Source organism: Eptatretus burgeri, chromosome 5, assembly GCF_056783735.1.
Source record: "Eptatretus burgeri isolate ZD-2024b chromosome 5, Ebu_testis_v1, whole genome shotgun sequence".
NCBI lineage: Eukaryota > Metazoa > Chordata > Myxini > Myxiniformes > Myxinidae > Eptatretus > Eptatretus burgeri.
The window spans coordinates 124,348,170-124,359,008 of NC_140965.1; the positions used below are offsets into that span (position 1 = coordinate 124,348,170).

The 10,839-nt window shown below is 45.5% G+C and overlaps 1 protein-coding gene across 12 annotated transcripts in view; it reads left to right on the forward strand.

Moving 5' to 3' along the window:
- The window catches only part of LOC147027283 (uncharacterized), a 171,395-nt gene that overhangs the window by 86,700 nt on the left and 73,856 nt on the right, over positions 1-10,839 (forward strand). For all 12 annotated transcript variants that reach the window (XR_015058768.1, XR_015058764.1, XR_015058762.1 and 9 more), the window contains one exon: positions 3,029-3,354. Coding sequence is in view for 4 of the 12 variants with exons in the window: in XM_085883544.1 (XP_085739670.1) it covers positions 3,029-3,354 (326 nt within the window). In the remaining 8 variants the exon portion in view is untranslated. The remainder of the gene's footprint in view (positions 1-3,028; positions 3,355-10,839) is intronic.

The following is a 10,839-nucleotide window of genomic DNA, read 5'->3' on the forward strand; positions in this document are numbered from 1 at the left end:
ATGGCGGTGATGCGATGTTTACGGGAGCGAGCCGTGATGGTAAAGGTCATGGCTGTTGGCGTTGTTGTTGTTGTTGTGAAGCGGCGTTGCGGTTGGTGGTTGTTGTGTGATGGCGGTTGAGACGTGGTTGGCTCAAAATAAAGATAGAACAGAAAAACGGCTATCTTAAAGGGTCGCAGCCCGAATGAATGACATTTATTCCCTCTAAACAACGGGTTTGGGGCTAACTACACATGTACTTACAGAGATATCTCACCTACGGGACCTGAATGGTGGTTTGCGAATTTCCTCAACCACAACAATATATATGTGTATAAATATATATATATATATATATATATATATATATATATATATATATATATATATATATATATCTATTGTTGCGAATTCGCGCCCGCCGGCGTGCGAACGGCCACGTAACTCGAATCGCGGCACGTCGCCCACCAGACGTATAATTCAGTCGTGACCCTCTCGGAACAACGCCGGGATCTAGTCACGGGTGGGGGTTTAACCTCACCACGATCGTGCCAATTGCCCACCCGCGCAGGATAGGGTTGTTCGCCAAATTCGATCGACCTAAGTACCTGCGTGAATGGTCAACCGGGCGATCGTACCACGCCACAGGCCGACTCCATACACGAACCGCTGAAGCGGTCTGTTCCGTGCTAAAGTGATAATCGAGCGGTGTTATCGTCGGCCTTGACGGTTCCGATTAATTACTGGGATGTTGAACCCACTACGAACCCCTTACGTGATGCAAGATGGAGATTCAAATGGAGAAAAGACGAAGCGAAACGGGCACAGTTCAACAAACAAGCATTTTATTACGCGACACACGGAAAGCACGTATAAACAGCCATACAGAATACATAAAAAGCAAAGGCAAGAAGAAAACAGTTGACACCGACCGAACGCGTACACACGCCAACACTTAAACAGTTTTACTTGTCGGACAGGTGCCAACACCCATTTCCACACAAGCAAAAGAAGGAAGCCACCCTCGCAGACAGGCCTGTAGGCCAAATGTGCGCGGGACCGAGAGGAGCGGCCAGGTCCGCGAGACCGGGAATGTCTAACCCGCGTCCTCGTGACGCGTTGGCGGGCAAGCTGCAAAATGTCCGCGCCGCTGTGCCCCGACTCCATGCCCCTGGCGTGCTCGTTGGCACCACGCTTGGAGTGGGGTGGGAACGGGGCCCCCTTTTTGCACTATCTCAGCACGGGGGAAGGGGGGAAATTGTTGATGCCCTGGGTGAGGCGAATGGCTGGCTGGCTTGGGTCCCGCGACGAGCGATCCCACCGCGACCTCGTCGCCGACCGCCGTCTTCCCTGCCTCGGACCCGAGCTCCTTGGCCTCCTCCCACAATTCTCCTCAGCCGACTGCAGAAACCACCTCGACGCCTTCGCCTCCCGACTCCACTCTGCTCTCCAACCCGACTTGACTGCCAAAACTCTCTGCCCTTCTCTGCCGTGCGCTCGGCGCTTTATAGGCCGGCAGGAGAACGCATATGCAAATTTCCGGATCAGGATGAGCTCGGGGGCGGAGCCACGCTTGCCGATTTGGACGGAGGAAAAGGGGCGTGAATCTCCCCGATCCTAGAATTTGCATATCTCGATTCCACACAGACGCGCCTGGAGGCGGGGCCAAGCCGCCCCGCGCTTGCTAATTGGACGGATCAGAAGTGGGCGTGTAGCATTCCTGATCCGAATTTTCACTCGGAAAGGCTGCGATTTGCACTCGCGGCTCGATGCGTTTCGCTGAACGAGCCCAGGACAGCCCGACGCTCAGTGTCACAGGTGATGCGGAAATGGCCATAGAAGGAGAGAGGTGAGGGTGGTGGAGGGTTTATCGGTGGTGGTTTGATGGTTATGGCGGTTGATTCAAAATAAAGATAGAACAGAAAAATGCCTAACTCAAAGCGTCGCAGCCCGAATGAATCACATAAATTCCCTCTAAACAACGGGTTTGGGGCTAACGACACATGTACTTAGAGTTATCTCACCTACGGGACCTGAATGGTGGTTGGCGAATTTCCACAGCCGTAACAATACTTTATGAGGGGATATGATAGAGATGTTTAATATAATGCAGGGAATAGACAAATTAAGTGCAGAAGAGTTTTTTTCGAAGAATAAAACAGTGATAGGACCAGGCCCATAGCCTGAGATTAAAGAATAAGGAGAGTTTAGGCTCTCTTCCTTCTTTAGTCTTCAAGTAAGGCAAAGGTGTTTCAATCAGAGATTGTTAAAATATGGAATGGTCTCCCAGTAAATAGTATCAGCAGAAAGAGTAGAAAGGCTTCATTTGGAATTAGAGAGGTACCGAGAAACATTGGAGATGGAGGGGTACATGGATATTGGCAGGACTTGGAGGTGGTTGCATGTGGATGGGTGATCATATCTGGTGTTGGTGTGGCACAGGTATGATCTGCTGAATGGCCTCCTCGTGCCCCAAAATTTCTTGTTGTAAACTTTAATGGTTTGTGCCACAAGTTATTTTTATCTTCATTATTTTTCATCTTTAAGAAGGATTTTAGGTGGTAATGTACAACAACTTTCAGAAGTACCATTTTGGGGCTGATCCCTTGTTTTGCTCAGGGTGGTAAGAGTGAAACATAATGTGTAGACTGATATCACCCGGTGTGGCAGACCTAACCAGGCAGAAAAACCATATTACCCGAGATAAACAAAAGTCGGTTAACACCATTATCAGAGGTTCCATAATTTAACCATTTAGGTGTTTTCCCAATAATCCGATTGATGATTTCACAATTCTTTGAAAACTGCTTGGATGAAGTCCTTAAATTCAAATCCTTCGTCCTGCTGCCTTCAGCTGTATTATAACTTCCATCCAAAGACTGAACAATGTCCTAACCAGTCGGTTATTGCCACACCCAGGGTGCTTCTGTCATTTGATTTGTCATGGAAATCGAGTCCTGGAAACTACAATGATTATTATTTTCTGTTAAATTGCAGAAAAATTGCTGCAAGTATGTTTTTTGACACGTTTGTTTATTTTCTGCATCAGTGGAACTCCAAAGCAATGGAACACTTCAACCTGGTATCCACTTTCTAAAAGGGGAGCAACAAAGCAGACGCAGCAGCAGAGACTGTGACAGCACCAGCTGCAAGATCAGCAGCGGAAACTGTTACAACCTCTGCAACAGTAGCAGCAGCAGAAACTGTGACAGCACCAGCTGCAGGAGCAGCAGCAGAAACTGTGACAGCACCAGCTGCGGGAGCAGCAGCAGAAACTGTGAGAGCACCAGCTGCAGTAGCAGTAGAAGCAGCAGCATGTGGTTTGTCAACAGGGTAGCTCAGCTATCGAAGCTGAAATTTCTTCATCGTCGGAAAGTAAGTGCTTGCCTTATGTTTGAAGCTGGCAATTGATGTTTTACAATCCATACTTCGATAGTTTTCTTTTCCTCCCAAGTGCTCAATGTATCTACTGCTTCCCAACTCATAAGTTGTTGGTCACAGTTTTATATTTTGTGGGTGGGACCTCTAAATGAGTATTCCATCCAATACCTTATGGAGGATAATGCAACACAAAAATGTCTCCAGTTGATCTACTTCACAGTTCATGCCATCATAGTTCACTGTTGTGAAAGAAACATTTTATAGTCTTTTTAAAAATATATCATGAGCAAAAACAATCATGATTATGGGGAGATGTGTAGCTGCTGTCACCAGTGTGACCACTCCTTGACTTTTTTCTCAAGATCTTGGCTATTCGTTGTTCGCCTTGGCGTCTTGGTTTTCTATCGTTTTTTCTTGGCGTATCATCGCTTTTCCGAAACCTTGTGAATTCTTGGCTTTTTTCATTGGCTCACCTTGGCATTTATGAAAATGAGATGTGGTCACACTGGCTGTCACAGCAACTTCCGAATATATGCTTTCACTTTGGATTGTGTTTTGTCTTGTACTTTATACAGAACTAGCAAAGAACCTGGCCTGGTGGACGGAAGGAATAAAAAGCAGAACTTAGAGGGGGTTTACTTTTGTGCCACTGTAAAACACGGAAACAAACAATGTCTTCCCTCTCAAGAATAGTCTGGGGTAAATGGTTGCAGGTTAAAACAGAGCAGGTTTAAGGAAAGGTAAGTTCAGGGATAAATAGGGTTGTGGGAATAATAAAAGAAATGTCGCTATTGTCGTTGGCGTCACTGTTGTCTTCGCTTGTCTGCTCCTTTCAGATCTCATTTCTAAAGCTCATTCTCACCACTCCTTGACTCACTGACTGACTGATATTCATGTTCGGTATCTTCCGGGTGACGTAGAAAGTTTAAATTTTGCTTGCCGACAGACATTTAAGCTGATTCACCGGGAAAAAAATCACAGAACCATTGGAAAGTGACCTTAAATGAAAATATAAATAAATGAAAATGAATAAATGGGAAAAAAATAAATACAGGTGAGCGACCCGAAACAATGGGGAAACACGATTCGTTATTGCTTACAATATGTAAGCATACCCCACTCATAGTTTTATATACACATCTTTACATCTCTTCATTTTTTATTCCAAATGCAGGCAGTGCCAGGTTTACGAACACCCGGCTTCCAAACATCTGTCCATCTGAACATTATATTTTATAACTGTTTCAGGCTTTTGAATGTTCCATCCATTCATACGAACATGTTTTTTTTTCTCCAAACATACCTTGTTGAGCATGAAATGCAGGAAATCTGACCTCGAGAGTTTATTAATCATTCACAACATAATTAACACCTCATTCAGAAGAGCTTCCTCCAACACTCTCACCATTTCACATGCCATTCTTTCCACGGGGTTCCTTACCACCATGACAGACAGTGGTACCCACCCTGCTTCACCATAAACCCCTCTCGCTCTTTCGCCCTCGTCATCCCTTCTACTACACATGTCGATTTTCTCAAATGTATTCATTTTTCTATATCCATTTTTATTTAGAAAGTACATTTCATAACGTTTTTACGTAAAAAAATGAAAAGGGTTCAATTTGTGTTCAGGAACCAATGAAGCACTGACTACATTTATTTAAAGAGGTTTATTGTTCCGGTTCATGAATATCCAGCTTACGAACACATTTTCAAGACCACATTGTGTTGGGAAATTGGGGATTGCTCAAATAATTTGCAAAGTGTTTGCTTGTGTGTTTATAGGTTTGTATGTTTTACAGTGGCACTCCAAGTTCTGCTTCCTGTTCCTCACGACAGAATATTTATCATCATAAAAACCAATGTTTATCACATAGATGTCGCTGTGATCGAGTGGTTGAAGTCGCTGACTCCAAAACAAGCTGATGTGGTTCGATCCGAAATGCAACGCAATCAACCTTTTGAAAGTCCATAAAATAATTGAATTTGATGGATTAACTTGAGCTTTTCCTTCCACTGGGGATGGATAATTTTTCTTGCTTTTTCCATCACTGAGGATGAGTACTCTTATTTTTATGTTGATATATATCTATATATGTATATATCTAGGCCATCGTAATGTATATATTCATATTTTCAGTGATTTTACCGCCGCGGCCATCGTAATCAATTTCAACAGTGGCCGCGGCCGTAAAATCCCATTAAATATAAACTACCGTCTCAACCCCCCCCCCCTCCTCCCCACGGCCGAGGGTCCTCGTCACCTCACCTATAACCTTCCTGCATATATATGCATATATATATATATATATATACACACACACACAAGCTGAAGTACCCAGGAATACCTGGGAAATTTGCCCTATTTTCCTCATGCTAGTTAGACTGAGGCATTAGTTGTATGGAGAAAATTGGGAAGGCTTCTTTTATTCCTCAGATTTATGGAAGGAAGGCTTCATGCTGCCGTAATCCTCAGAGAGGTCAAAGTTGAAGGCGGCCTTGAGTCACTCAATGTTTCTAGCAGCAGTGGCAACTGCCGATATCCTACCAAAACCCGGACCAAGAAAGCTGGAACGTGAGTTTTGTGCTTCTCTCGCCCATCGGTGTGGCGCTCTATTTGCAGGGAGGCGACTCTCTCTCTCTCTCTCTCTCTCTCTCTCTCTCTCTCTCTCTCTCTCTCTCTCTCTCTCTCTCTCTCTCTCTCTCTCTCTCTCTCTCTCTCTCTCTCTCTCTCTCTCTCTCTCTCTCTCTCTCTCTCTCTCTCTCTCTCTCTCTCTCTCTCTCTCTCTCTCTCTCTCTCTCTCTCTCTCTCTCTCTCTCTCTCTCTCTCTCTCTCTCTCTCTCTCTCTCTCTCTCTCTGTCTCTGTCTCTCTCTCTCTCTCTCTCTCTCTCTCTCTCTCTCTCTCTCTCTCTCTCTCTCTCTCACTCTCTCTCTGTCTCTGTCTCACTCTCTCACTCTCTCACTCTCTCACTCTCTCACTCTCTCTCTCTCTCACTCTCTCTCTCTCTCTCTCTCTCTCTCTCTCTCACTCCGCTTGCCTGGCTCTTTCATGAGCAGATCTATCAGCAGTTCGCTGTTGCCGTGCGAGTGCAGTTCGAGAATTCAAATAACAGGAAGAGAATGTGTATGTTTCGAAAGTCAACGAATATGAACATTTTGTATTTCAAAAAACTAGCGTTTTTAACCATGAAGCCTTTTGTTATGATTAATATGCCGGCGCACTATTCGAAAGCCAAATTTTTTCTAAAATATATATATCTATATATTTTTCATTTTTATGGAAAGCCACTTTGCGCACCCTGGAGCTGAATGTTAGGTCGATATGTGTGTAAAGTTTCATTAAGATCGGTTCACTGGTCTAGGAGCTTATTGGTTACAAACAAACAGACAGAAGGACTGCCATTTATATAGTATATATATATATATATATATATATATATATATATATATATATATATATATATATATATATATATATATATATATATATATATATATATATATATATATATATATATATATATCTTCTTCTTCTTTCGGCTGCTCCCGTTAGGGGTTGCCACAGCGGATCATCCGTATGATCCGCATTGTGATTTGGCACATGTTTTACGCCGGATGCCCTTCCTGACGCAACCCTGGTCACCTCTTACGACACAGGGATATGGTACACCTATTTTAACTGGGGTATACACCGGCCGAGTATACTGGTACTCATTTCGCCGACCTCGGAAGGATGACAGGCTGAGTCAACCCCCTGGTGTATTAATTCAGTGGCTCAACGGGGCTTGAACTCGGGACCTTTTGGATCCCAAAGCTGCTGCCCGAACCACTGCACCAACACCAGGCTATATATATGTATATGTATGTATATATATGTATGTATATACATATATCATTGACTCCTATATAGAAGGACTGGAACCTCCCATGCTCGGGGTTTGTAACTTGAGTCTGAAGGATTAACTTTAGTCCGGGGCTAAAATGACTTCTAGAAGGACTAGAGACACGATCTTGGGATCCATACAGGGGTTTTTGAGGACGGCGAGTTCAATAGTAAGTCACCGGCCCGCTGGGCCGGTTACTTTGAGCGGTTGTACCAGGCTGATCCCCCAGCTGTCGAGTTGGACGTCAAGGGTGTTACAATCCCTGTTGCTGACCCTCGAATCAACTGTGGTCCACCATCGCTTGTGGAAACACGGGCTGCGGTGAACCAGTTGAAACGGGGCAAAGCTCCAGGGATCTGTGGCATCCATGCTGAACTTCTCAAGGCTGGTGGAAATGCTGCACTCGTGTCGTTGCATGCAGTTTTGTGCTCTGCCTGGAACACAGGCATCATCCCAACTGACTGGAAGAGGGGCCTTGTTGTCCCTCTCTGGAAAGGGAAGGGTGATCGCCAAGACTGCAACAACTACCGAGGGGTGACGCTGCTCTCAGTGCCGGGCAAGGTCTTTGCTCGGATAATTCTTGATAGGGTTTGCCACCATCTGCTTGAGCACCAGCGTCCAGAGCAGTCAGGCTTTACACCAAAGAAGTCAACGATTGACCGTATCCTTGCACTTCGTGTCCTCACCGAACGCAGACGAGAGTTTCGGCAGGGGCTGCTTGCAGCCTATGTTGATCTCTGTAAAGCGTTCGATTCAGTGAATCGGGATGTCCTCTGGAGGATTCTTGGTCTTCGTGGGGTGCCACCGAAACTGATCGATCTGATGTCTGAACTCTACTCTGGTACTGAGAGTGCTGTGAAGTATGGTGGTACCATCTCTGACTTATTTCCAGTTGTTACTGGAGTTCGTCAGGGATGTGTACTTGCCCCCACACTTTTCAGCACTTGTATGGACTGGATTTTTGGGAGGATGTCGGAGAGATCAAGTTGCGGTGCATCGTTTGGCAATGTCAAGATCTCGGACCTTGATTTTGCAGATGATGCAGTCATCTTTGCGGAGACTTTAGACATCCTCTTGGGGGCCCTCGAGGTGCTGAATGAGGAGTCGGAGCCGTTGGGATTACGGATTTCTTGGGTCAAAACTAAGATCCAGGCTTTCGGTGACATCTTGGATGCTGCTGTCCTGTCTGTGTCTGTTTGTGGTGAGGATGTTGAGGTCGTGGATAGATTCACTTACCTTGGCAGTGATATTCATGTCTCCGCAGGTTGTGAGCCGGAGGTCAATAGACGTCTGGGTCGGGCCTGGGGAGTCATGGATTAACTAGATCATGGGGTGTGGCGCTGCCGGTACCTGTGCGGGAGGACGAAAGTCCGAGTCTTCAGGTCCTTGGTACTTCCAGTCTTGCTCTATGGGTGCGAGACTTGGACTTTGACCAAGGATCTGAGACGGAGACTTAATTCCTTTGGTACCAGGTCTCTTCGGAGAATCCTTGGCTATCGCTGGTCAGATTTTGTGTCCAACGAGCGGTTGCTGAGAGAGACTCGGATGAGATTTGTTACCTGCATAGTCCGTGAGCCTCAGCTGCGGCTGTATGGACATGTGGCTCGTTTTCCTGACGCTGATCCTGCTCACCAGATTCTCTCAGCGAGGGAGTCTCATGAGTGGAGGAGGCCAGTGGGCCGACCACGTGCCTCATGGTTGCAGCAGGTTGACCATCATCTCAAGGAGATGGGGATGGGCCTGGCATCTGCCTGGGGGATGGCCAGACGGAGGCCCCTGGAGTACCGGCGGAAAGTGGACGCAGCGACGCGCTGTTCTGGCACATGCTCCCATACCTGACCTGACCTGAGTTCAATAGTGTCATTTTCAACACCACCTGAGGTAATCTTCAAGGTCAAAAGGTCATATTTCAAGATCAAATTACTGAATTTTGGTATTTTTTGCCCGTTTTTGTGTCGAACTCATAAATGGTGAGAGATGGCTCATTGTAATAAGATGCAAGTGTGTGGAGCTGTCAAACTTTAATATTTATTGTCATATATCGTATTACTTAAACATTATATGCATGTCACAACACTATGCCTATTACAACTATGTCTATGTCTATCACTAGTTGGAGAGCTTTTCTTGCCTCCTGAGGCATCCCAAAGCTTTTTCTTTGTCACTTACATTGAGGACATGAGCTTTCAATAGAAAGTTAGCTAAAGTAGAACATGCAGCATTACTACTTGCTCAAGGTGCATCTACAGAGGATAACAGCTCAGCAAAATGAAATCGGCAACGCATTTTATTCTTGTCATACAAATTAAAGGCATTATGTACAAAAAAGATGGTTGACATAATCGGCACACAATTAATCCACCTCGATTCAAATTATCAAGAAACTCAGATGACACCTCGTTACCATCTTCATCATCAATGATCTCCATACTAGTGCTATCGCCATATTTATGAACAAGGTGTTCGGCTAAATAAACTACTTTATGCTTCAGGGCATCGTCAGACCCCAAGATATCCTGAGTGTCTTGAGGAGTAATCTCGTTACGGAGTTCACTTCGCTCATCTGGATTTATGGAAGTTGTACAGTTCTTGTCGCAATCAATCACACGAGAACTAGATTCGGTCATAAGGTCATGCTTAATGAGTGTTTGCAAATTTACAATTTTAGCTGCAGCCATAATGTCAACTCCATCAATGGAGAAGTTTGAACCGCTTCTTTGCCTGGCTTGGCCGAAAAACTTTTCCAAAGCTTCATCTGCAAATATAGCAGGAAGAACGTAGTCAAAGTCTTTCTCTGCCAGAAGATGCAGCTGCGACAGAAGGAAGGGGAAATGAGGAAGCTCGTGTGCCTCAGTCATCCAACAGAGCTGGCTTATTACAAGCTGAAGAATTTCCTTGCTTGTGCATTCATAGATGTTTACCTGGTCAGTTTTGGACCTAATCTGGGACCATTTTAAGAGCAGGCAGTTTTTTTTTTTTTTTTTTTTTGTATACCTCGGTCGAGGCTCGTATGAGAGCAAACACACAACTCACATCAAGGAGGAATGAGACAAGAGGGGCGGGAGTGGAAGGGACAAAACAGTGGGGAACAGACACATTAGGTGAACTGTGGAAGGGAGAGGGATGGGGATGGGACGGGGAACATGGCGAAGAGAAGATGGACATTTCAGGGACTTTCAGGAAGGAAAGCAGGAGAAATGAAGGAAGTGGGCTTGGGTGGATTATCGGGGGTAGAAAAGATCGAGGAGTTGGATGGGGGAAGATAAGAGGTGGTGGTGAACAGCTGTTTTGAAAGCCTGGGGGGAAGAATGGGAAAGAATAGAGTGAGGAAGTTTATTCCAAAGGCGGGAAAAAAGAGGAATGAAAGAGTGAAGATGAGCAGTGATTCGTGATTTTGGTAGTTTTACCAGAAGGGGGTTGTTGGCGGACCTTGAGCGCCCTGTGGAAATGTGGTGGGGTCAAATCGCAGAGAGAGCAGGGGGGGCAAGGCTGGAGAGGAGTCGGTAGAAGACAGAAAGACCACCGACCAACCTGCGGTGATTGAGTGAGAGGCCCAAAGACTCAGCTTCATTGCGGGAGATGCCGATGATCTTA